At 41.6% G+C, this 27,341-nt stretch overlaps 3 protein-coding genes and 1 long non-coding RNA gene across 6 annotated transcripts in view; 2 read left to right on the top strand and 2 right to left on the bottom strand.

Moving 5' to 3' along the window:
- Positions 1-4,958: 4,958 nt before the first annotated feature.
- Positions 4,959-6,320, bottom strand: LOC109406705 (S-adenosylmethionine sensor upstream of mTORC1). Its single transcript, XM_029858688.2, has 2 exons — positions 5,884-6,320; positions 4,959-5,721 (listed from the first exon to the last, which is right to left on the bottom strand). The coding sequence occupies exons 1-2, from the start codon at positions 6,178-6,180 to the stop codon at positions 5,014-5,016; spliced, it is 1,005 nt and encodes a 334-aa protein (XP_029714548.1). The 5' UTR covers positions 6,181-6,320; the 3' UTR covers positions 4,959-5,013.
- Positions 6,321-9,032: 2,712 nt separating this feature from the next.
- On the top strand, positions 9,033-10,737 carry LOC115258546 (uncharacterized). Its single transcript, XR_003893682.2, has 3 exons — positions 9,033-9,555; positions 9,638-9,740; positions 9,804-10,737. It is a non-coding gene; the product is annotated as an uncharacterized LOC115258546 (long non-coding RNA).
- A 3,007-nt stretch (positions 10,738-13,744) lies between these two features.
- Positions 13,745-27,341, top strand: part of LOC115258541 (G-protein-signaling modulator 2) — a 39,239-nt gene continuing 25,642 nt past the window's right edge. The window contains exons 1-2 of one of the 2 annotated variants that reach the window (XM_062850691.1): positions 13,745-14,564; positions 23,894-24,633. In XM_062850691.1, coding sequence (XP_062706675.1) covers positions 14,511-14,564; positions 23,894-24,633 — 794 coding nt within the window. In that variant the 5' untranslated portion in view covers positions 13,745-14,510. The remainder of the gene's footprint in view (positions 14,565-23,893; positions 24,634-27,341) is intronic. The other variant, XM_062850692.1, reaches the window with a different exon arrangement.
- LOC109398700 (uncharacterized) lies at positions 24,628-25,527 on the bottom strand. 2 transcript variants are annotated; one of them, XM_062850693.1, is made up of 3 exons: positions 25,352-25,526; positions 24,791-25,290; positions 24,628-24,732 (listed from the first exon to the last, which is right to left on the bottom strand). In XM_062850693.1, exons 1-2 carry the CDS (start codon positions 25,428-25,430, stop codon positions 24,794-24,796), a joined length of 576 nt encoding a protein of 191 aa, XP_062706677.1. In that variant the 5' UTR covers positions 25,431-25,526; the 3' UTR covers positions 24,628-24,732; positions 24,791-24,793. The 2 variants fall into 2 exon arrangements, with proteins under 2 accessions (XP_062706677.1, XP_029714420.2); XM_029858560.2 differs by lacking the exon at positions 24,628-24,732 and having other exon boundaries at positions 24,745-25,290; positions 25,352-25,527.

Here is a 27,341-nt window from a genome sequence, read left to right as displayed (position 1 = left end):
GACAACGATTTTCACGTCACGCGGCGAGCAACCATCGTATGTTTGCTCTAACTGCGCGTAGAACGCTTCTTTCTCGTCATCAGGTCTCCCTTCGTGTGGGCAGTGGACGTTAATGATGCTGTAATTGAAGAAACGGCCCTTAACGCTCAACATCCACATCCTTGCGTTGATCGGCTGTCACCCGATCACACTCTGTCGCATCTTGCCCAATACTATAAATTCTGTTCCCAGTTCATTGGTGGTGCCACAGCTTTGGTAGAAGGTAGCCGCTCGATGCCCGCTTTTCCACACTTTCTGTCCAGTCCAACAAAGTTCCTGCAACGCCACGATGTCGAAGTTGCGGGGATGTAGTTCGTCGTAAATTATCCTGTCACATCCTGCGAAACCTAGTGACTTGCAATTCCATGTTCCAAGTTTCCAATAGTAGTCCTTATTTCGCCGCGTGGATCTATGCCGATTGTATCGAGTCGTATCTTCTCCTATGTTATTCGCAATGGGGATTTTTACGGGTAGCTTATTGGGCCTACGCCAACACTCCTGTCTCGCCGGAGGGCCATCATGCCAGTTCTGTTTAACGTCTTAACCAACACTACGACGACTACGCTGATGGGGCTACCACCTTGGATCTAGCTGGGCGTGGTGCAGCGTTTCTTACTCAGCCGCTGGATGCCAGCACAGACGCTGTTTTAGCCGCACCCCCTTGGTGAACAAACGCTCGAATCGTACCTCCTCAATCTAGCTGAAATTAGAAGGACAACAGTGCCCTGCCCAGGCTGCACTACCAGCTAAGCACACAACTCTTAGCTGGCGGTCTTTGTCATCGCTTGTCATCGCTTCCTACGCATGAGGTAGGAACTTGTGAGGACCAGAGCTATGTTGGACGCTCTCCTTATCGACTCACCGTTTTGCAGCCCAAAAACATGGGAAATTCAATAACTACGTAACGGTTTAGATTTGACCATATGCGTAGAATATTGTTTTCCACCATTTATGGTCCTATATCATCCTTTAAAAAGTTTGCACTCACGAACCTAACACCCTGTATTTTATTTATAGGTATCTATAGATTAGATCCAAAAGGGTACTTTTTGGCCTATTTAGGCATTTTTTTTTTGTTTTGAAAAGTATTTTGGCAATTTGGAATTTTGTTTGATAACTCTTGTGGAAATTTCTCAGCGTATTATTGGGAAATTGATTTAGGTTATTATTTTTGAAAATACCTACTGCATTACCGTGAGCTTTGTGACCGGTTGTGGCGGTTAGTGCCGTCAGCCTTTCCATTCAAGTTGGAGGAAACATTCGTCGATAGAAAAAATCATTATTTGGCCACTAATTGTCTTATACGTTATCCGTTGTCTAGTATAAGTTATGTTCAGTCTGTACACTGTACAGTCTCTAGCTTAAGAAGGTATGTGCAATTGCTTTGTAAATTCATCAGGCAACTACTATGGGATTTCCTTCATCAATTTCTTTGGGTATTTCACCGGCAATCTCTCTGGACAACTTTGTAATTCTGACAATTTAGTACAGTCAGGTCTTTTTCTACGCGGTTTTCATTTACGCGGCCGCGTAACTGAAAACTCCATGCAAAAAAAAAATCATCGTCTAATTTTTGCATGATTTGTCGAGAAATGGTGAGACGTTTTTATGCGTTTTTTTCAATTTTGAACTGAGTTTATTTTTTACGCGGTACGTATCCCCCACGTAAGAAAAACCTAACGGTAATTCATTCGATAGCTCCGTGAGAAATTCATTCGCAAGGTACACTGTGAAAATGCCTTAGAAAACTCGTTCGTAAATTTCTCAGGCAATTTGAAAATTTCCTCGATAATTCCTATGGAAACTCTCTTGATCCCCGTCTGCAATTACTTTGGAAGCACTATTGGATACTCTCTTAAGAATGAAACAATTTTCAAATGAATGGCCGGAGAAAATCTCCAAGGAGTTACGTAAGAATTAACCAAAAATCAAGGTGATTGCCAGAACAGTTTCCAAAAAATTGCTAAAAAATTTCAATAAGCGATTCCTAAATACGTTTGAATAGCTGGGTACTGTCAATAAAAGTACTGACAATCAAAACGAGATATTGGATTGTTCGAGATAAGAGATAAGAGTACTGAACATTATATCAAAAACTTCCAATGAAATAATATTATTAATTACCAAAAGAATTGCTGGAGAATATCCCATTTAGTTTGCCGACAGAAACGCAAGAAATCAATAAGAAATTGCCGGATATTTTTTAAGTTGTTGTAAAATAAATTCTTAGAGTAATTTTGTAATGAATTTCCGTTATAATTGCTGAACAAATACTCAAAGCAAATATGTATTGAAAAAGAATATATAAAAATAAAAACGAAGAATTTGCAGAGAGAACTCCAAGGAATTACCGAAGCGATCGAATAAATCCTAATAAAATTCTGAATGAGTTCCCTGAAGAATTGCAAAAAAAAATATTTTAGAAGAAATTTTCGAAATTCCCTGAGAAATTCTCAAAATACAATCAGATAAAAAAAATCTGAATGAGTTCTCAAATGAAATGCAGAACGGTTTTCAAAGGAGTGCTGAATCAATTACCAAAAGAAATGCCGAATGTTTTCAAAGGAATTGTTGTAAAATGCCAATGGAACTCCTAGAAAGCTTCTTATCGATTGTCTTGAAAATATCCATAAGAGTTTGCAAAGGAATTTATTGAGAACCTCCCTTAAAATCGTAAGCTATTATTCTTTTGAGTAATTTCTGAAGCCAGTAATCTTTTCTATGCGAAATCTCGTAGTCTTCTGAGGAACTTTGCCGAAGACAGTATCCTTCTAAGTGGCCCAGAACGCAAAAAAACGTTTAGACTAAACTGGAAGTTCCCAGAAGCACTAGTGCCAAGTAGTGAGTGATTCTCGAATTATATTGTTTTCTATGCGAAAACTCTTAATCTTCTGAGCAACTTTTCGGAAGATAGTATCCTTCTAAATGGTCCAGAACGCAACATATTCCACAACTACTGACAAAATATAATGCTATTCCACATGTCATAATGATCCCAGTGCATTATTCGCAACTTTGAAAGAAGTTAGTAAGCTTTTTAAGGAGTTCGTTCTCAACAAAAAATCACAATAAGGGCGATATTACTCCTCCTTATTTTTAAAGTATTCGGTTTGTTACAGTAGCCTTTTTCAACTTAATCGCAAGGAAGGATTCTGATTGATAGGTTCCACTCTTACCACGCTCCTTTTTCAGCCAAAATTGGATCCCTTAACGAAAAAGTCAAGAAATGAATACCTATATTGACCATGCATCGGAGCCCTAGTCCCTACTGGCTCAAATCAGTGAACACCGAATGCAATAAGGACCAAAGTTTTTCTTTTTATTACTAAAATAGGCTGTTCCATAGTTGAAAGCAGTTAGGACTAGGGTTCGGTTTGGTTGATCTTTCGCCGCAACACAACCCAAAAAGGTGATCTACCTACGCTACGGGCTCCGTCCCGTTAAAGATTGAGCATGTTTCAAACCCCCTTAATCATTCATCCATCAGCACGGGTCGCCAGACACCTTGGATTGGAATTATCTGTTTAGTGGACTTTTACCCCCGGAACAGGTGGTCACATATCTGACTGATAGTTGCGCTGCGCACCTCCACGAACGGAGAAAATCTCTCGATCTTCAAGCATTGAAAATATTCATTTAATAATGAATTTTTATCCAAGCCCCTTGGTTCCATTTTTTATCTGTATTATCGAGATTATTAGCCGTAGGCTAGTTCATCTCGGGACTAACGCTTTACTTCCCTTCCGAAGGAAGAACTCACATTTTTTGCGAGTTTTGTCGGGAGTGGGATTCGACCCCAGGTCCTCGGCTTGATGGTCAAGAGTTCTAACCTGCTACTGCAATGTCGAGATAAGCAACCACGACTATTTCCTTGACTTGAAACTATTTCTCAACTTTGCTGACTAGCGACTGAAGTGCTGTTATGGCAGATTTACCTTAAGCAGATTGAAACTTGCTTAGAGGCATTTCTACTAAGCTAGTAGACTTTCTCCATGGTCTTTAATAGAACACAGGAAAGGCTTAATGGTCGGAAGGCTTTAGGTGTTGTGTTATCTCTTTTGTCAGCGTTTGGAATAAAAACAACATGAACCTTACGCCATGCCTTAATGTAAGCTAAAGTGATATTGGCTCTAAATATTTCATTTAAGATCCTTTTTTTACCTTGTTCAAGTACCTAACTCAGTGCCCATTCGACCCTCGATGGCGTAAAGATTTCACAGGCTTACTGATAGGCATTTGTCGACCATACAAGGTTTACCTTGTCTGAGTCCTGTTCTTCAGTCGAGTAAGAGATCTACCCCGGAAAATAAACCTTCATCGTCTCTTTCAAAGTTTTAGAAGAATCGACAGTAAAACTGCCATCTTCCTTTTTAAGGCTTCCAAGACCATTGGGATGGTTTTTGAAAGGACTTTATGGAGCCTTGCCGTTGCAGGAGCGTTATTGATGTCTTTACACACCCGTCTCCAATCCTTACGTGTGGCTAGCCTAAGTTCCCCTAGCTGTAATGAAATCATTTTATGCACTACCACGAATAAGGCTATTAGTAGATAGTCACTGCCAGAGCACTGTGTTCAAGCTGTTCAAGTTTCAATACAAAACAATCAAATAGCAAAAGCCACTCAACGAGAAGTGAGGCTCCAAGAACTAAAAAGCACAAATTAAAAGTGTTTGTTGATGTCGCTTACGACAGGACCGCTCTAAACAAGACGAACAATGGGTAGAAGCTACTTATCTTAAGCGGTTATCTCTCGATGTTTTTCAAATTTGCCAGAAGTTGATTTCAGAATGTTGTCATTTTATATTAGCAAAAATTTGCCATCTATAGAAAGAGAGTCACCAAATCATCGTGGTCCCTGCACCACCCGATAATTTTTCTACATAGATATATGATCAAAAACCCAGGTACAGGTTGATGTGTGGATCTTTATGCCATGGCTTTCTTTCGCAAGTGTTATACTATGTTGTTTGGTTCATCAGTTCATTTCATCATCGACAAACGGCAACCCTCCAAACATTTCCCTGATTTCAACCATATCTTCGACAGACTTCTCGACGTGTTCTCCCTGATCATCATCCTCATTCGACATTGTGTCGTTTTTGAAATCCTGTGGTATATTTAGCACCGCCGTCATATAATCCTCCTTGTGAATTCTACACCACCGTTCGGAAACTTCCTTGAAAATGGACTTCCTAAACACCATACAGGTCACGTGTTCTAGCTTCTCGATCTTTATCCGGGTGAAGCCCATCAACCCCAAGGTAAAGCGCCAATTTTTCATCAATTTGGCATTGGCTCCTTGATGGCGGGAATCCGGTGTGATTACAAGGAGGATTCCTTCCGGCTTCAGCACAGCGTACGCCTTCTGGCAGCACAGTAGGCGCTGGTCGGACGATGGCATATATTCTAGCAGTAAGCAGAAGGCGACGGCATCAAAGTACCCAAGTGGAAGGCTATCGATCGAAGAAGGTTTGAGGTCAGTTGTTAAACTTTGACCCAGGGGAACTTCGAGAAAGTCACAGTATATCACCGATTCATGTGCTGGTGCAATGTCAATGGCAGTTACCTCAAAATCTGCGAATTCGCTGAACGGATTGTAACAACTTCCGACGTCTAGCAGTCTTACTCGGGAAATCTCGTACGGGTGGTGTTGATAGTTGAAATTCTCAAGAGCTTTCATTACCTGAAATAAGTTAAATGAGTATAGAATGTTTGGTTTGTGAGCGCGGAGTATAGAGGACCTTAGGTGAAAAAAAAACGTTCTACTCATAAGGTCAATTCTAAACCGTTACCGTTGGTTTACCCTAGGAGTATAAACTCGTGTTCCTTCACTATACCAACTCACCTTGTCATCCTTCTCGCGAAACAAGTTCAACAAGCGCGACCGGAAAAAGTACTCCCGGCAGGAATTGACCACCCACTCTATGCGGCTGTTGTCCTTCTTGCAGGATACCTCCATGGTTTTGTCCCAGTAGCATGTGGCCAGGGTGTGCATTGCTACGGCGTACCGCCGCAAAAGGTCCTCGTTTTGCAAGTGCTCTCTCCAAACCTGATCCGGAGGGGTCTCCTTGGAGGAGTCTCGCAACCGCTGATGAACCGATTTGATTAGCCCGGAAAGGGCAAGCTGTTCTTCCGAAGCCATGGTAGGTTGGTTAAATAAACTGATCGAGCTTGCAAAACTTCGAATTTCTTCAAATAGGGATATAAATTAATAATTACATGATTCAACAACGAACCATGCAGAGCTGAGGATAACGAATGGTGCAGACCCAGACCGACACCGACCAAAAACACTACAACGAAAATCAGACTCAAAACAAAAACGTGTTGCGAAGAAGAGAGAAAAGGAAATGTTGATGACATTTTGAACCCCTTCAGAAGTTTCCATTCAAACGAGCACTGAAAGGAGCCTTGCAGTAATGACAAGCATAAAAATGTTTTTAAATTTACCATGGCAAAACATGATCATCGACCCACCAACGCTTCTTGTGTGCGCTTTGTTTCTTCTCACATCAACCGGTTCGATAGCTGAGTGGTAGCGTGCGAGCCTGGTGATGTCAAGGTTCTTGGTTCGAATCCGGTTGCCAACAGAAACTTTTTTTAATTGAAGATCGAGTCCATGGTAAAATTGAAAACATAATTCTGTTGAATTAAAACGAAATTCAGTCTGCACAAATTTAGTGGCGTTGTGCATTTAAATTGACCCTCAGAATAGTAATTTTCACCGCAAGCCGCCGTTCAGTGAGCACAAACCGAATTTTTTTTTTTCAAAATATCTCGCGTTACATTTGAAAAGGGCCTATCCCTAAAATGTAAACAAATCGATTTTGATACCTTTCAATAGCACCCCCCAACAGTAACATACTGTGCAAACATCACCCGCCTAACCGTTAATCTTATCAAAATAAACCCCACCTTCAAAACAGCCGAACATTGCTTTTTTTTCCCAATCATTCATAAGCCCGTGCTCCAAATGGGCCAGTAACGGTAAAATTTTGTTTTCATTTGCTGGTCCTCTCGTTTAAAGGGCCGACAACCGAAAATTTTCCGAACGGCTCTCGGCTCGAGCGCCGAGAGAGAGAGTTCTCTCTGTCAAAAACGGCCAAGCCTTGACACGATGTCAACAACGGACTCACTCGGGGGACCAATCCACGCTAAGAAAATTTCAGAAAGACTCACAATAAGGCGTACCGTCAAGGCGCCATTCACCGTGGGGGCTCCATTCACCGTGTGCCTTCGAATATTTTTTCATTATTTCCATATTATGATTGAATGATATGACAATTTCCCTTCAATTTCACCAATACAACACTCATGTATTGTTACCATGTCAAAACGCTCATTAGAAACATTTAAAAGTATCATTTTGACACTAAAGTGTGTTTACATGAAGCGGGTTTCTGCTTGTTCACTGCATTCATAGTGAAAAAACGAAAACTGCGCTAAGGTGATTTAAGCGATAAAATAAATGTAGTAACGTTTTTATTCCACCAAGAAGCAATTAAATTCACATATCAGGTATGTATTTTGCATTACCGAAGTAAGTTTAACAAGAAAGTACGATTACTCTTACTTTTTAATTGAAACAAAAAGGCACGGTGAATGGGTACCCTAAAAATCAATGGTCTCCATTCACCGTGCCCCATATTGTCCCATATATCTAGAAAAAATCGAAAATTTGAACATTCGTTTTTCCAATAAAATATTGCAAATTATTACTTGAAATGAATTTAAAAGAAGAAAATTCCCTTGGCTGTGTTGTTTTGGTCATTTTTAAACAAAGTAGAATAACATTTCTCATACACGGTGAATGGGTCCCTACTACCACGGTGAATGGTGACCTACCACGGAATTAAGCGACCCTACTACCCTTTACTAATTGTACTATATCACCAAATTTTGTGAAAAATTTTCTACTTCTGTGGATATTGCTTTAATTTTAACCTATAATGAAGGCAATTAAAAGCGGCACCAACATTGTTTACAAGACTGGTGTCAAATGACAGCCCTTATTTGCCCCGAATCCTCTTAGATCCACGGTGAATGGTGCCTTGACGGTACCCTGGGTGAAACTTTTCAAATTAGCTTAACATGTTTATCTATAATTTTTCATACTTTTTTGATAATTTTTAATTTAAACTTGATTATTGAAGCATAGATAGATCTATTCTTGTGTCATTAAAACGAAATACGTGTTGAAAAATCCGAAAACTGTGAAATAGGAATAGGAAATGTGATGGAAAATGTTTGCATCGATTTTTCTCAATGTTTACGTTCTAGGGATAGGCCCTTTTCAAATGTAACGCGAGATATGTAATATAGGGCACTGCACTGATTTGATTTTGTATGGGATTTTGACGTTTCGTGGCCTTGTTGTTTACAACATTTCTGTAAGAGTGAAAGAGAAGGAGTGATTTTCATGCAGTGACCTATTATTTCTTGCGATACATTTGAAATGGGCCTAGTCCCCAGAACGAAAGCATTGAAAAAATCAATGTAAACCCACCGACGAACCGACGTGACAGTGGTGATTCAAAAGTGTCCCCCCAAATTTAACGGTCGACCACCGAAGCGAGCGATCGCTTCTGTCAAATTAACGCAGACGCGAACCGTCTATATGAACACACGGGGGTTCGGTGTCGAGCTATCAAATCATCGCGAGCCGTTTTATAGAGGTGGCGATAGAGTTCGCTTATTTTTCATCATGGCGTCGCGGACAACAAATTTGAATTCATTTGTTCTAGCTGTCACGTCGGTTCGTCGGTGGTAAACCGTCTACCCCCGTTGGTTTGTCCCTTGGTTTGACCTCGTCCAATCTGAACACTTTTTAATTTGACCACCTCTACTCTGCACATCGTTCAAACTAAAAATGGTACAAACGTCATTCCTCTGTTTGAACTATTTTTAGTTTGCACGAGGTGCAGATAAGCGGGGGTCAAATTAAAAAGTGCTCGGATTAGATGCGGTCAAACAGACGTGGGTAGACGGTACACTGAAAAAAATCGACACGATCGATTCATGTGTTTTAACTTGTGAACTGATTCAAAAACGTCAACGTTAGTCTGATGTGTCTTTCCAATGTATTATGTGTTTTCTACACGTTAGATTAATCTGATACATAACATGGATTTTGCGGCAAAACCTACATCACCAAATCAAATGTAATTCAATTCGATGTAATATTTGATACACTTGGCATTCAAATGCCTCTGTTTTTAACAGAATCCAATTGCCAAAACATTACAATCTCATGTGTGCTACCATAGAAAATGAAGAATTTTTCTAACGAATCTGCGCTACTAGGTTTTCCAAATGCATTCCATAACTGGTGGCACATGACCAATGAAAAAAAGCCTCCAAACATAAAACATGTTTTATCACGGCCATTTTGAATAACCAACAGCCTCGCCAACAGCAGAACATGATCGTGCCGTCAATCATTTCGTCAATTTTCACCAACAGCAGATTGGCGGAGCTGGTGGAGGATTCGAAGAAACGACTTGACCTAGTTTTGGTGGTAAGGAACCTACAAAATTATGAAGTTCCGACAATTATATGGAACCAATTAAACTATTCCAAATTATGTTCTATTTTTGCAGGCCTCAGCTTTTGTCATTTTTAAACGCCAGTCATTCCTCGAACTTGTCGGGCTAATCGAACTGAAGTGCATGATCTCCACGAACGGATTTCCTGGTGATAATGGTAAGAATTATGCACAGGAAAGAGAACCTTCACTATTAAATGAAAATCCAAAACATATTTTAGGTGTGCGTATGCCAACATAACCAAAAAGATCTGCTACGGTCGACCGAGTTCCGGAAATTACTTCTCCGTGGAAGTGCATGACGCATAGCAGGAGGACACGACAATGCTTTAGAGCTGCTATCGGACCGAAAAAGTATGTATCATACATGAACACGGCCAACCTTTTGATAAATTGGGAACAAGTGCCTGCTGCCGCCACCACCAACCGGAGCCGGAGTTGCTTCCACCGAATCTTCCGGAAAAACTCTCCGAATGGAAGGTATCTGCTGACGATTTCGTTCTTCAGGAGCAGCCCGAGTGGGAGGTGTCACATAATTGTGATTCCAAATGTGCTGTAAAGGAGGACTACCGGAAGAGATGATTCTGTGGCCAATATTGCCAATATGAGAGCTATCGATGCGCCAGGGCCATTTTATAGGTCGTAAGTATATGTAGATTGTCTATCATGTAAAGTGTAAAATAGAAGAAAACAACAATAAATGTTTTTAAAATCACTGAATTTAAGTTTCCTTTTAAGTGTCCTTATTTCATGCGTGCTTAGTTATACCATCACGATTTTAAATAAAATTTCAAGAGATTCAACATCTCTTGAAATTCCAAACTAAAATCGTGATGGTAAAACTGAGCTCGCATGAAATAAGGTCATAACATAAAGTAATTTTTGCCTGGAGGACTATATGGGCATCATAACGTGAAATCTATGTGCAACAAAACACGAAATCTATGTTCAGCGTAATGTGGCATTTATGTTTTCATAAGTTGTTATTTATTGACTCTTCAATCGGAATGCATATGTATTTCATTCAAATATCGTGTGAGGTACACATGAGATTCGTGTGGATTGTTGACAGATCGGGGCAAAACATTTGTTGGTGATTCTATATGTTCCACACGTGACATTCGTGGGGCTTTACAATTTGCGCAAATCTATATGTAAAACACATTACTCAGACGTGAAAATTTTTTTGAGTGTACTATCTATATAATGAAAATTAGTTTCCATAGGGTGAATATAGAACGAAGCCACATCTCGAACTTCCAAAAGCACAAATCTGAGGAACCAAATGACGGATCGCCCTAAAAACTTGATCGATTGGGCACCACCAACAGGTGACCAATCGATCAACTTTTCAGCGCGATAGGGGAACGTTCAAAATTTACGTCCAACATTTTGGGGGGAGGGAGGGTCTAAGAAAGTGTGACAGACGTGTATTAGGTATAGGAAAATAGCGTGACAGAGGGGGGAGGGAGGGGGTCTAGAAATTCCGAAAACGATGGGCGTAAAAAATGAATCTTCTCTAGGATATTTGGTTCCTCAGATTTGTGCTTTTGAAAATTCAAGGTGTGGCTTAATTCTATATTCTCCATAAGTTATCCTTATAAGGCTACGGCCTTGGGTACGGCCAGAGTGGGCGCGCCACGCGGTGCGACGTGAAAATTTGCATGCAAAGGAATTAGAATCAATAATAAGGAGCTGTAGAAACGTACACGAAAAGAAAAGTAATGATATAATTTATTAGATTTTAGAAACAAATTTCATTACATTGTACCATATAAACTTCATTACGTCACTTTATTAACTTTAAAACAAAACCTAATGGAATGTATAACTCGTCCTAGTGATAAGTATAAGTTTTGCCTAATGGCGAAAATATATTAGGCAAAACTTATACTTCTAATAATGTTTAGTATTGAAAAATCTCCAGCATGGCTGTCGGCACAAAATTTAGAAAGGAACACATGTTTCGGTTTATCTCGGTGATCGGCTGCATAATGGTGGTGGTTTTTGGATCAGAATGTTTCTGGTAAGTGATAAACTAATCCATACGTTATATAATCAGTTAACTAATTTTCATCATATTCTTAATTTCAGGTATACATCGAAGTTCATAGTGGTTATCTACAACGCGGGAACGAAGTGGCCACCATTTTCACACAGAACCTGCCCAAAGAGATCGCTGCGTTTGTGCCACTCACAGCTCCGTGGTATTTTAGCTGCAGGAGGAACGTGAGCGCAGAGATTCCTACTTCCCGGAAGTTTCCGCCATAGGTTCTGCTCCGGGTTCATCCAGGAGATGGAGATGTTGATGCAGTTGGACTTCAATTACCTCGTCATTCAGGTCTCCAAACCATTCCGACGGTGAAGGACTACGGTCGTCGCACTAAGTCTGGCAGGTGGTGAACGGTATTTGGTAATTGGGACATTGTTCCAACATCGGCGAGTTTGTATAAATTATAAAGAAACCATTGAGAAAATAAACATTGAAGTATTATCACGTGCTATTTTATTATCATTTTTGAGTTTTTGTTTAAATTTTATTACAAAGTAACAACAATTATTCAAAACAAAAAATAGTAAATTCTATTAGTTTTCTTTTATATCTAGTATAATGTGTGTAATAATCATTATTAGAAAAAAGTACATGAAAAGTATAAGACAAACTTATACTATTCATGATGTTTTCCTGATAGGATTTAAAAAGGTTTTGCATACATTTCATTGGGCAAACGAAATGGCAAAAATGTATAACATTTTCTTTTACATTTAATAAGGAAATTTTTTTTCGTGTATGACCAATTCGCGTTGCATCGCGTGACGCGTCCAATGTGGCCGGCACCTAAGGCATAAGTTACTCTTGTAGCATGAAATATGTTTCATAAGTTTTTTCTCATAGCATTCATATCAAGTTCATATAGTTATGGCAAAAATCTTACGAATTTTCTATGTTTTTTTAGTTGCGTGGAGATTTTGACCAGATCTGGCGTTCGATTTGAATAGGTCGTATGTTTGCTGTAATTCCTATGTTGATAAAACCTTTTCAAATCGAACGCCAGAGTTATTAGTTATTTTTCTTTTAAATCATCAATAGAATGATTGCTGTGTGCATTTTTGATTGCTATCAGTTGGCGCCAGCAGTGAAAATTGCATGCAAGAACTTTTATAGCATCTAGTTTCCAGCGCTGACAGCCCGGCGGCGACACCATCACTTGTATTCAATGCATCGTCTGTGCTACTCTCGGTTGTCAACTTTCTTAAATCTTCACATCAAGCTCACGGAAGTATGGTAGTCAAGAACTGTCAAATCGTATGAAAAAATCGCGAAAAACGTTATTTTTTTAGAAAACAGTATAGTTTTGTGAAAAGTTATTGAATAATCAAGAATGGTTTGAAAAGGCAACGTTTTGTGTTTACTTCATGTTCCGGAACAGTTACTTCACCGAGAAAATTTGATTTTATTGTATTTTTTACGAATAATCAGACTTTCGTGACGAAATTGAAATCGCCCGAAAATCGTACAAATCTGTCATCTCCGACAGCTTTTCGCTTCCGACCCATGATTCAGGCGAAATCAGTGCGGTTTGTTATGGCAACAAGATCAGCTGGTGGTTGCCGAACAATGAGGATGAACGTAAACATCGGATGTCCAGCTGATTTTGTTGTGTAAACATGATCAGCTGGTGGAACGAGAACAATAAGAGAAATGTGTAAACATTGAGACGGCCGGCGAAATCTGTCATTATATCGGGCGAGTTGCTAAAGACCGGCAGCAGAAAGCGACAGCGAAATCGAAAGCGAAATAGGAGAACGACGAAATTTATTGCACTGAAGTCTAAGTGTAAAAAAAATTCGCAATACTACCACACAAAAAAGAGCCATCTGTGATATTTTGAGCTTGGAATGTCGATCTATTGGGCCCTAATGAAAAATCGTTGTCGAAATAAATTATGTTGCAAAATTTTCCACATGAGTTTCTTTCCGTGCAGGTTTAAACCCTTCAGAATCACAGTGCCTCAAAGAAAAAGCTGTCATCGAAGCGTCACCTAAGCGTTACACGCTCTTACGCACACACCCACGAGAACTGTGTAAATAAAACGTCAACCGACAGCAAAAGCAGCAGAGAAAAAAAAAAAGGGAAAAAATCAACGTCTCGTTCATGCGGATGGTTCGGAAGAGGAGGAACAAACGGTAAACGGTTGTGAACGAGTGGTGCGCGATAGCTGACTGTGCTGCTGCTGGTTGGTTGCTGGAAATTGGAAGCAAAACACACGCAGCAGAGTAGCATCATATTCTGGTACTGGTGCGGTGGGTGCGACGCGAAGAGAGCATCAAACATCATCAAAGTGGAATCGTTTCTTTTTTCTTTTCGTCTGTGTGTAATCTTCAAAGATATTTTTCTGCTAAATTGAACGTCGTCGTTCCAGACCTACGGAAGGAAACGGTCGATACGCGGATACGGAGTGAAATTATCGTCGTGAGTCAAGAGTGCCAAAAGGGCAGTGTGCATTGTGCGGATTGGTAATCGGGATTAAGGTGTCGTTCCGTCCGTCCGCGGGGTGCTCTCTGGTGGTTGCGCGAATTCAAATAGGCTCGGGTGTTTATGCGTCACCCATTTTTATTTTCTACGGAACAGTCCATCGCTAGTGGATTCGCGCAGTGTTTGGAAGTGCTCTGGGCTGGGGTGGGAGGAATTCCTTCTGATGTGATTCGTTCGTGTGTGGCATTAATTGAAGATTGTTCTGACGTGCCGTCTCGGGAGTGCAATGTCCATTAGTGTTTAGTGTGTAGAAGAAAAGGGTGCGGAAAGCAATTATAATTGGCTGATTGGGTCGGTTGCTTGTCGTGGAAGAACGATAATTTCGTTGGCTTCGAATCTTCTGTGAATTCATCGATTTTATTACTGAAGCAGATTTCAACGATTGTGCAGGATGTCTTCACTCTCGGCTAGCGCTGAAAACCTGTCCAGCGACCAGGTAAATACGGTAAATACAAACATGGGTTCAATTGCGAAAGTTGCAAATATACGTGAATGTCTTGAAAGATAAGATAATTTCTCATTCATTGTTAGAGGTGCGGCGATTCCCTGAATTGACTCAATGATTCATTTGGATTATTGATATTGGAATCTTGTATGTTTCCTGCCTTCGATGTTTTTTCAGCTTCTATACGATTGCAGATAAAGCATTCATCTATATGAAAAGGTTTTGAATAAGCTTGATAAGTGGCTTTATTTATGTCCTTTACTTCAAACCAAAAACAGTAATACAGAAAATGCCTCTTTGTGGCTCTACGTCTCCACCGGGGCCTGGCCTGTCTCGCTTCAACTTAGTGTTCTTTGAGCACTTCCACAGATATTAATTGAAGGGCTTCTTTTGCCTACCATTGCATGAATTTGTATATTGTGAGGCAAGCACAATGATACGCTATGCCCAGAGTGTCGTGAAAATTTTCCCGACCGGAACGGGAATCCAACCTGCCGTCATCGGATTGGCGATCCATAGCCTTAACCACTAACTAACTGGAGACCCCCTATATAGGGTAACTTTGGGTATTTTCGGTTTAGCAGATTTTTTTCTCTTCGTCGTGAGGGCAATCAAATTGCTCAAAGCTTGACCGTATAATTCAGCTGAGTAGCGAATGTTTTGGGCCACTTTTGAGTCCATAGTCCAACACTCATTCACTCTCTCATGTATCCTGAGCACTTCTGGGGGTAAATATGGCCAACGTAAAAGATCTTCATCCTGAGCGGCTCCTCGCTTTAGCCTTGACCTGGACCCAGGTCGGATTCCTATCGACTTCCTTGTTTTCCTTGTTGAGGTGTCGTCACCACTAACCTCTGGGTCTGCCTCGGCTGTGATGTCCTGTCGGATTCCAATCCAGCGATTGCTTGCAGATTTTGTCTGCATTCTTTCATAGTGTGTGGCCGACCAACCTCCATTTAAGTTCTCTCATTTCTGTTGATATCGGTTTCTGATGGCATCGTCATTGGAGCTCAGTATTCGAGATCCAGTTGTGAGACCATCAGGCCCGAATTATAAACCGCAGACATCGATTGATGAAAACCTGTAGCTTCTCCGTGGTCTGTGCTGACACGCACCGCGTTCCGCTGGCGTACAACAGCACAGGTTTAGGTTTCATCAGTGAATCAAAATTCAACCATCGCGCAACAATAATGACAATGTCGCAACCTGTATTTATTGCGACAAACAAACCCATGCGACATAAGTTTGTCCCAACTTGAAAATAATGAGATTAACATCGTACACCATGAGTTTAGAGATTTTTTAGCCTTGCATTGCGATTTTCGAACGGTAACTTCGAGTCGGTAAACACAGCAACTCTGGTGAAGCTCTATCATCAAACAGTTTCGATTTTGGGTTAGCAATAATTGATTATTCACGAGTTGAAAAGTACGCAACAAATTCAGCTTCCGTTTTGTCTGCAACAAAAAATTTCGAGATCATGTCATTATCTGTTACCAGTAGGGATAAAGAGTAATCGTCGCACCTTCTTTGTTGCTTGTTTTGAGCCTCTTTTGTCTGATAATTCTCTTCACTGGGTTTCATGTTTTGGTGCGTTGACTGATCTGATTGGATTTCCATATATTACGTAAGCTTGCTAAAGCAGCCCTATAGTATTTTTGATCCGTGCTCCTCTGTCGATTTTGTAACCGCCATTTGACGCGATCTGGCTACCAAGATATTGAAAGTGTTCAACCTTTTCCACTGCTTGCCCAGTTGGAGGGGTTGTCCGTGTTGACATCCAACGATTTGGTCTGCCGTTGACGGTTAGACTCGCCGTAGAGGAGCGTTCGGCCAGGTCGTTGAGCTTACTCTGCATGTCAGAGCGCCGTTGGGCTAGTCAGCTAGTGAGCAACATCCTCAGCCGAATCGAAGTCGTTCAGATGCTCAATAGTGATTAGCTAACAAACATGCCCACGATTCGTCGATTACATATGCATCCTTGCATTACACCAGCGACTATACGGATACTTATTTACTTCCAGTTTTGAGCACCCACGGTGGTGCAGATTGCCGAATTGAAAGACCTCCATCCTCGGCGATTGCCCGCCATCGTCTTGACCTGTTGCCAGATCAAATTTCTGTCAACTAGCTTGATTTCGTTGTTGAGGCTGCGCCGCCATGAGCCTCAGGGTCTGCCTCTGCTGCGATGTCCTGCTGGGTTCCAATCTAACGCTTGCTTGCAGATTTCGTTTCCGCCCCTGCGTAGAGTGTGGCCGACCCACCTCCACTTTCGCTCCCGAATTTCTGTCGCTATCGGCTTTTGATTACATTGATGATGGAGCTCCACGTTGGAGATCCAATTGTGAGGCCACCATGCACGAATTATATACCGCAGGCATCTATTCATGAAGATCTGCAGCCGTTGCGTGTTCTCCACTAATACACACCAGGTTTCACTGGTGTATAGCCACACAGATTTCACGTTCGAGTTGAAAATTTGGATTTTGGTTGCGTCTTCTAATTTGGTTTTTTTTTTTCATACATTTCTTAAACTCGCAAAAGCCCTCGCCTTCTTTATCCGTGCACCTATGTCGATCTTGGTGCCGCCATCGGCCGCCAGTTGGCTACCAAGATATTGAAAGCTTTCAACATTCTCGACTGATTGCCTAGCTACCGTAAAGCTGGACTGGAAGGGTTGACCGTGTTTACATCCAACGATTTGGTCTTGTTGACGTTGATGGTAAGACCTGCCGCTGCGGAGCGATTGGCTAGATCATCGAGCTTGCTCTGCATATCAGAGCGCCGTTGAGCTAGGAGAGCAACGTCATCAGCCAATTCGAAGTCATTTAGGTGCTCCATGGTAATGGGCTGCCACAGCAATCCATGATTTGGTTCACGGTCAATCGCACCAACCAGGATCTCGTCGATTACGATGAGGAACAGTAGCGGTGGTAGTATACATCCTTGTCTCACTCCAGAAACAACCCGGATGGGATCGGATAAAACACCGTTGTGCAGTACTCTGTACGAAAATGCCCTGTACTGTGCTTCAATGAGGCCGGGACTTTTTTGCGCCTGAGGGTTTCCCACATGTTTTCGTGATTGAGACGGTCGAAAGCTTTTTCGTAATCAATGAATACCAGGTAGAGAGACTCTTGTAATTTATTGATTAGCTCCGGAGCTTGACAATATGGTCCACACAGAATCGTCCGGCACGGAATCCTGCTTGCTGCCATCGGAGAGTTGCGTCAATCTTCTATTGTATCCAGTTAAGCATCACTTTGCAGAGGACTTTGAGAACGATACACAGTAACATGATGCCCCGCTAATTATCGCATACAGTCAGGTCAGCCTTTTTGGGTACCTTTACTAAGACGCCTTGTATCCAGTCGGCCGGAAATGTCGCGGCTTCCCATATGTTGCAAGATACTTGATGCAGCAGTTGTGCTGATAGTACGGGGTCAGCTTTAAGCATCTCTACTGATATGTGATCGAACCCCGGGACCCTGTTCGATTTTATGCTACGGATGGCTGTTTCTATCTCCTGCATTGTTGGAGCTTCGGTATTGACACGGGTAATGCGTCGAACTCTTGGCGGATCATGCTGAGGTGTTGGTGGCGTGGCCGACACTTGAAAAAGATTGCCGAAGTGCTCAAATGCTTTCAACTGGTCAGCCGGATCGGTCAGTAACTGTCCAGACGTGTCCAGACGTGAGACATCGTAGAGGAAAAGGATGTTGCCGGTGTTAGCGGCTTTCTCGCCTTCGTCGGCTAGGGAGTCCGCCCACGCTCTTTTGTCCCGTCTACATGAACGTTTCACTTCCTTCTCGAGAGTCGAATAGCGCTGACGGGCTATGGCTCCCCGTAATTTTGCTCGCTCTATCGCGACCTTGATGTTCCTTCGCTCCTCTATCTTTCTCCAGGTATCATCTGTATCATCCACTGCTTTCTCCGGGTGCGTAGCTCATCCGGTGGCGATGAAGGCTTTCTTGATGGCGCTGCTGCTGCATTGATCTTCTACGCTTCCACCTTCTGGAATATCCGCAGCACGGTCGGTACTCTAGCTCCTCGACGAAGGACCTTTTCACCGTAGCGTCTTCCAGTTGGCGTGTGTTGAACCGGCGCCCGATTTTCTCCTACTGTCGATGGATCCTAGCAATGCGCAGTCGGATCTCGCCGATTAGGAGATGATGGTCAGCGCTACGTTTGTTTCACACATCAAGAAGGCTCCTTCTCCATTTTCGGCTGATGCAGATGTGGTCGATTTGATTTTCCGTGACGCCATCACGGGAAACCCATGTCACTTTGTGCAATGGTCGATAAGGAAACAGCGATCACCCAATCATCATGTCATTGTTGCCACAAAACTCTGCAAACGGCTCTCCGTTTTCGCTCATTTCTCCGAGACCATGGCGTCCCATGACCAGAGCCGTAGCGTGGGGTTGGCCAGGTTGGCCCCCGCCAAGGGCACCAGCCTCTAAGGGGCGCCGAAAAGGTAAAAGGCTAGAAGGAATATTATGATGCTATTGTTTTCTTGTATGTTACCAAGACTTCAATAGTTATTTATACAACGAGTTGCAAAATGATGATTTTTACAGCACGAGTCGTACATTTATCCAACGAGGCTTGCCGAGTTGGATAAATACGATGAGTGCTGTAAAAATCGAGTTTTGCAACGAGTTGCATACAACATTTTTTGCAATGACCAAAATTATTTACTAGAATATGATCATTTCCGTCAGTACCATCATGTTTCGCGGAAGTTCAATGAGACCGACCACGTGCTCCAACATACCTACTAGACCTGAAGTTTGGATCAAGCAAGCTGTGCTATAACCAACTATAACCGTCACAGTTTTGCAAGCTCTAACCGATGAAACGGTGGCAACCAATGTGGAAACTCAGATTGTTGATCAAACAATTGCATTATGGTTCATAATGCAACCGAAATGAGTTGCATTATGAACCATAATGCAACTGTTTGATATAGTGCAAAAAAGTAGGCCGTTTCGGTGCCAAAACGGCAAGTGTAAAACAATAATTTATAGTGCTGAATTGCAAAAAATATCTAAGATTGATCGAGTGTAATGTAAAAACATTACGTTATTCTCAAAAATTCGTTCGCTAGATTATTTATCATGATGTTACCTGGGAATTTAGCTTGTTTTTTTTACTTTTGAAGTTATTTTAGTTGTTTTTTAACGAGCAAGCAAAATCAATAAGTTTTCAAAATTCTAGTGAAAGTTTTTCTCTGAAAATTACTGGAAACTTATTTATTGACATATTTTAGAGTGTTTTAACAAGTATTTTAAATGAAAAATATTCAGACGACGCTGTTCATTCCCTTCAAACAAATAAAATATTTCGGGAATTTCTTCATAAATTTCACCAGGTATTTCTTCGGATTTTTTGCTGGGCTTCTTTAAGCAAATCTTTCAAAAACTATTTCAGAATTTTCTCAAGAAATTTCTTTAAAAACATTTCAAAGAATTTCTCCAGAAATTCTCTCAAAATCTTATATTAAAAATTATTTAAAAAAAGCAAATAAAGAATTCTTCTGGAGATTCTTACTAAAAATTCTCGAAGAATCCCTTTAGAAATGCCTTCAGGGAGGTTTTCAGGAAGTTATCTAGGGATTTATTCAGGAATCAGTCAAAGGATTCCTCTCGACATTTATTTTTTTTTTTTTTTTTTTTTGCTAGGTTTCTAGCTGCACTCTGAATAGAGTTGAAACCTCTACACTAGACCCGAAGATAGAAAAGAGTACGTAATCTTTCAGAAGCAGTTTGCCAGCCGTACGCGGAAAATGATATCCATTAAGACACTGTTGCAACTGACTCAGAAAGATACGGTAGAAGATTGGAAAGTTTTCAATTGGTCAGTCAGTCAAGATTTGCCTATGTAGTGTTATGGTCACACGGTTTGTGTTTGTCTCCTTGTTTGATTTTGTGGTATGGTTAAATATGTTTTTCTCCTCGTTAAGTCAGTTGTCGTATGTTGTTTTTTTTTTCATCGAATCAATCGAACCCTGTATGTTAAAATATAGTCGATCCTGTATCAAATTGTTTTTCTTGATTTCGCTAATCGTTTTCTACTTGTGTTCATCTCTTGTGTCCTTAAATTGTCATCGGTCCAAAATCCACAGAAACATGTAACTGAACTTCTGAACATCTAAGAGATAATCAAAAATACGCCAAGTTGGTCAGTTGATTGTGATAAAATTTTAAAATAATAAAGATTTCATGTCAACTTTCATCCCGCTACAAATACTATTAAAAATATTCAAATTCGTTCAATTGTCCTATCGGTCCTACCTAGGTAGATGAACCATGTCATTTTCTCAAAGTCAAAGGATTCCTCTCGACATTTATACATGGATATTTAATAATTTCCTTCAATGGATTCCTGCAAAAAATGTGTATAAGGATTACTAAATAACCCTTCAATAGATTTCTTTAGTAATTCCTCCATGGATTCCTATGAAAAATTCTGTAGAGATTCCATTAGAAATCACTTCAGGGATTCCTTCAGAAGTCCCTCTAAGAATGAATTATTTCAGAAATTCTTCTAGGAATTTTTGAAATAAAATCTTATATGAAACTGTATCATGCTTACTAGGGATTGATCCATAAATTTCTGCTAGAATTTCACTAGAAAACTTTTCATGAATGTCTTTATAAATTCCTCCATAAAATTATAAATTTGGAATAATTTGAAAATTTCTACAGGTTTTCCGTTAGAAAATCTGCAATTGACTTCATCCAAAATTTCTCCAAAGCTTTCTTCTGAATGCCATTCATAGATTTCTTCAGAAATTCCTCCAAAAATTCCTTAAGAAACTTTTTCAGAGATTCCTTCAAATATTCTGCCAAGTTTTTTTAACTCTTCTAATGGTCCTCTACAAACTATTAAGGGCATTAGCATATCAGGCATTTCTTTACGAATTGCTCCATGAATTCCTGCAAAAAAATACTCCTTAAATTCCATTTAGAATGCTTACTTAAATTTCTTGAAAATTTTAATCATTTATTCATGCGGATAAATGCAGGAATTCCTCCGCAATCTCTTTCATAATTTCATTCAATGAATCCAGCAAAAATTCTTCCGGAGATTTCAACAAAACTTCATCCTTCAGGAATTTCTCCTGGTATTACTTCATATCCATTTTTGTCTAATGATTTCTGAAAATTTTCTAAGAAATATTTTGATTGAACTTCAGAAGAAACTTGTGGTGAAGTTATTAGGAAATTCTGGTAAAACCAGTTGAAGCTATAGCCAAAAAATAGTAAAAACGTTTGAGGATTTCTGAATGCTCCTGAAATTCAATTCAGTATTTTTAAAAATAAAATAAAAAAACTAAGATTTCCTTTAGAAATGTATGCATCATACATTTTAAGAATTTTAAATGTCATTTTTAACTATTGTGCTGGTCTAAGTATGATTCTTGAAATGCAAAATCTGTTCGTACTCTTTGAAAACTTCGAAAACGTACACATAACTTTGAATAAACAAATTTAGCAAAATAATAATGTCTAATTGTCGTGGGGCGCCAATCTGGATGCTTGCCAAGGGCGCCGTGGGACCACGCTACGGCTCTGCCCATGACGTGCTCATAGCCCGAGTTGTCGGAACCAACCTTCGCGTTGAAGTCGCCCATGAGGATCTTGATATCACCTTTCGGAGTCTTGTCCAAGTTCTTTTTATCTTGCAATTCGGCAGCATCGGTTGGCGCGTAACATTGGATCATGGTAAGGTTTCGAACCCGTGTTCTGAATCTGGCTACAATTATCCTCTCATTAATAGGTTCCCACTTTATGAGCGCAGCGTGGGCGTGAGCGCTGAGCAGGAAACCCACTCCACGGTGGCGAGGAGCGTGTTCACCTCGTAGGTCAGAGTATAGCAGAATTTGACGTGACGCCAATCGGTGTTCTCCAAAGTTCGGCCATCGGACTTCGCTCAGTCCTAGGATCTCCAGCTTCATACGGCATGCCTCATTGCCTAGTTGTGCCAGTTTACCCTGCTGGGCTAGGGTTAATACATTCCAAGTTCCAATTCTTGTCCGTTGTTTCGCGCTAAAAGTCGTTGCCGGTGAATCAGTCCGTAATCTTTTATTTTCGGTTTCTGTAACGGTTTTTTGGTTTCGGAAACAGTAGGTTGTTGGCTTAAGGTTCCCTATCCACCGTAGTAAGGCTGCCACCTTAGGTATAGCTTCCGGTGGAGGAGCATTTCATACTCAGCCGCTGGATGCCAGAACAGACGCTGTTTCAGCCGCACCTCCTTGGTGAACAGACGCTCGAGACGTACCTCCTCAGCTGAACGTAGCTGAAGCATACAACTCTTAGCTGGCGGTCTTTGTCATCGCTTGACCCGTGGAAGCATGAGGTAGGAAGTTGTGAGGACCAGAGCTATGCTGGACGCTTTCTTTATCGACTCACTGTTTTGCAGCCATATAGCACAGCTTGGTAGATCTAAATTTCGTGTCCGAGCACGTGGCCGTTCGCACGATGGTATTAATGAGAATGATGATATTCTAGTGAATATTGCAAAAAATGTTGTAAATATGCAACTCATTGCAAAACTCGATTTTTACAGCACTCGTCGTATTTGCTAGCTTCGTTAGATAAATGTATAACTCGTTCTGTAAAAATCATCATTTTGCAACTAGTTGCATAAATAACTAATTTGATATAAGGGGTAATACACAAATTATGTCACGCTAAAATCGACCTTTTTAAACCCCCCTCCCCCCTATGTCACACTTTTTGTATGAGACCCTAAAACTTTATGTATGGCTCGTCACGTTTTGCCAAACCCCCCCTCCCCCCCTAAAAGCGTGACGTAATTTGTGCACGACCCCTAATCGTTGTAATCATTGTAACCATGCAGACCCGTAAAGCAGCTAAGACCTCAGTCTTGAATCTTTCACATTTAACCAAAACCGATTTACGCCGCTTGAATGGTTGCTCGCTTCAGCCCATAAAGTTCAGTCGGACCAAATGTGAATTTGTTTTAGCCTTCTCCCAAGCGAGCGGATGTTTGCTTTATTATTTCTAGGTGCTCTACCAACTGGGCGCGTAATGCTCAGTCTGTTATTGTCTGAGAAGCAAAATACAGTTATTATTTAATTTACTAATTTCGGTTGCGCACCTGCTTCTCGTTCGCATGCGAATAAAGCTGTAGATGGAACGAACATTTCTACTGTTTAATTTGGGCTGATTACTTGCTAAATATTTGTCTGGACGTTATTGAATATAGTCATAATTAACCCAACTAAGTAAAGATATTTCCTTTTTTTTCCCTATTGTGCTAACATCAACATTTTCGTTTTTCTTTTGAACTATTTTTAGAATAACGATGGATCTTCAATGTGCCTGGAATTGGCCCTGGAAGGTGAACGTCTGTGCAAATCTGGAGATTGTCGTGCTGGAGTGGCATTCTTCCAGGCGGCAATCCAAGCCGGAACCGACGACCTGCGGACACTGAGTGCCATATACAGTCAGCTGGGAAATGCCTATTTCTATCTCGGAGATTACACCAAAGCGATGCAATACCACAAGCACGACCTCACGCTGGCCCGCTCGATGAACGATAAGCTAGGCGAGGCCAAATCTTCCGGCAATCTGGGCAATACGCTCAAGGTGATGGGTCGCTTCGACGAGGCTGCGATCTTCTGTCAGCGACACTTGGCCATTGCACAGTCCCTCGGCGATCGACTCTCGGAAGGCCGCGCCTTGTACAATCTGGGCAATGTATATCACGCCAAAGGCAAACAGCTGGGTCAAAAAGATCCGGGAGATTTTTCCGACGAAGTGAAAGAATCACTCATGCAAGCCGTTGAATATTACCAGCAGAACCTGACACTTATGAAGGAACTGGGCGATCGGGGAGCTCAGGGACGGGCCTGCGGAAACCTGGGAAATACTTATTACCTTTTGGGAAACTTTGAAACTGCCATCGAACATCACCAGGAGCGGTTACGGATTGCGAGGGAATTTGGCGACAAAGCAGCAGAACGGCGCGCAAACAGCAACCTGGGAAATTCTCACATATTTCTTGGCCAATTTGAGCAAGCAGCAAATCATTACAAGTAAGTTTTTCTATCACGTATTTATTCTAGAAATAATAAATTACTATAAAATATAATGGATTTTGACGGCTTCACCAAAAATTGAACCACGAAAACCATCTGCCATTAAAAAAAGATTATATAAAACATGTTTGTTATCTGTACATGAGTTTCATACTATTTACGAGCTGTTTGGTGCCTGTTGATCAGCTGAGTTCCCCGTTGTCGTCGTAGTCGCTGGCCCTGCACCATCATTCGCGTCGCTTTCGTCGGAGTCTTCTCGCTCCATTTTCAACGGCCGATGCAGGAATGGTTGCGGCTCTGGCTCCGCCTCTTGCTCATCCTCACCATCACTCGCATCCTCCTCTTCTGGTCCCTCGGCATCAACGGGTCCCCTGCGAGATCTTTTGGTTCGCTTAGCCGGAGCCTTCGTTTTGCGGCTAGTGGAAGCTGTTCTTCGAGTGGTTTTGTTCGTTGCACCGCTTGTGCTTGGACCAGCAATGGAAGCATCTCTCACAAGCACATCCGACAACTGGTAGCGGTCCCGACTCTTTTTGATGACCCCGGACGAGCACAAATCGGCTAGGGCGTTCTTCACGATTACTTCAATGCGATTCGCTGGAAGAGCTCGACCATTTTTCAGGTAGACATACGCGACCAACTCCGACAGTTTACAGGCTGATCAAAAAAGAATCCGATTAATTCTAAAGTTACGCTATTCAGGTGTAGGAGAACTTACGCCTTTTCTGACCCCGAGTGTAGTAGGACACTCCTCGGAACACATTTCGGTAGAATTTTTTCGGTACTACGGCGGGCATTCTGCTTCAGGTTTTCGGGAGCTTCAAAACCGGACGTCAGCGTGGGCGAAGAATTTTTTTTCTAATGACAGGAAATGGTGAAAAACGCTGGTTGCTACGATTTTCTTTGGGATGGAAATTTATAGAACTGCTAATGATTTGATGAAAATTTCTGATGAGCGACAAAAGTACCTCAGAATGGCGTGATGACGATGGGTATACCTACAGAGGCGATTCGGTACAAGGTTGAACACGGAGGAAGAGGGCCACAGCCCAGGGTCATGGATAGCCCTCAGGAATGGCTGACCTCGCACTTCGACAAGCCGGAATTTGTATTGCGATTGCTCATGCAACGCAGACGATCTGTCTAGCGGTAACAACAAGAAGATTCCTACTCAGAAACCAGTGTATCAGGTATGCTCAGGTATCAGTAGGTCGGCTCCAGAGGCACGTGCTCTTCCATTTGGGAAATTTGTACCATCGCAATGAACACGAAACAGCGCCCTGAAAATGCCACTATTATAATGCATAAAGCGCAAAGAGAGCCTATAGCTCTTTACCACAGCGGTTCATGACCAACAGAACGTCATGAAGGGACTCAGGTTTCTGAAGTCGGTTTCACTTAATAAGTGTTCACCGAGTACTCGGAAACGCAGTTGCGCAAAAACTAGACAGTTACATATCAATTGATACGAAGTCAACTTGCTGAATATTCACCATGTGATAGCTGCAGTGACCAGTCAATGCTTTGACCAGCATGCTGCAACTCTGCATAACCAGATTAGTTAGGGGCCGTTCATAAACCACGTAGACTTTTTTGGGGGAGCGGGGTGATCTGACCAAATTCTACGCTCCATACTAATTTCAAAATTTTTGTATGGACGAAAGTCTACGAGGGGGAGGGGGGGTTCTAAGATGGCCAAATTTTGGTCTACGTGGTTTATGAACAGCCCCTTAGACACTTCGCCACCCCTAGAGATGGCTCAGTCCAATCCAATTTTGCTTGACGGCATGACTCCAAACTATTCCAGTATTGTTTGTGCTGAGTGGCAGTGCAGGTGTCAATCTGAAGCTTTTCCTAACACTTCGATATCGGAATAGCTGGCTCAGGGCCTACGAAGTCATGTGATGCTCCAGCGTGAGCTAACTCATCAGCCATTTCATCTCCAGCGATGGAAGAATGACATGATACCCATAGAAGGTGAACAGCGTTTGCTGAATTCAGCTCCTCGATTTGAATTCGACAAGCGATAACTAACTTGGACCTAGAGATGGCCGAAGCAAGTGCTTTAATAGCAGCCTGGCTATCAGAACAGAACTATATAATATTATTTTGTCCATTACGTGATGCCTGAAGTGCTGATTGCACTCCGCACATAAGAGCAAAGATTTTGACCTGGAAAACGGTGCATTGTCTACCAAGTGAGTAAGACCTATGTAACCTTAGCTCACGAGAGTAGACTCCAGCTTCAGCTCGACCTTCGAGAAGGGAGAAAGGGGGCATCTATAAAGTACGTCACGTTTAGAGGGGGAGGGGGGGTTCTGAAAAGTGTGACAAGCAATGTATTAAGTATAGGAAAAACCCGTACGAAGGGGAGAGGGGGGTTAAAAATTCCCATTTTTAGCGTGACGTACTAAATGGATGCCCCCTAATCAGTGTAACAGGATTTCAGAAGGGAATTTCATGGAAAATGTTCTATATGGATAATTACAAGCAATGTAAGATCACTTAGATCAAGGACAACTTTGTCCCAATTCACCACACCAACGAGGTGTGTGTTGATCTGCGGTTCACAGAAGTTTCCTCTAGTAAACCGAGTACCCGTAACCGGTAAGTGCAAGAAAGGGCTTCTTGTTTGAGATGAATGTGTAGTGGGGCAACGTCAAAGAGAACTTCGAGCGCTGTTGTGGGAGTTGAAGTGAACACTCCAG

The sequence above is a fragment of the Aedes albopictus genome, chromosome 2 (genome assembly GCF_035046485.1).
Source record: "Aedes albopictus strain Foshan chromosome 2, AalbF5, whole genome shotgun sequence".
Lineage (NCBI taxonomy): Eukaryota > Metazoa > Arthropoda > Insecta > Diptera > Culicidae > Aedes > Aedes albopictus.
The sequence above is the reverse complement of the archived record's forward strand: the minus strand, read 5'-3'. Positions and strand labels throughout refer to the sequence as shown.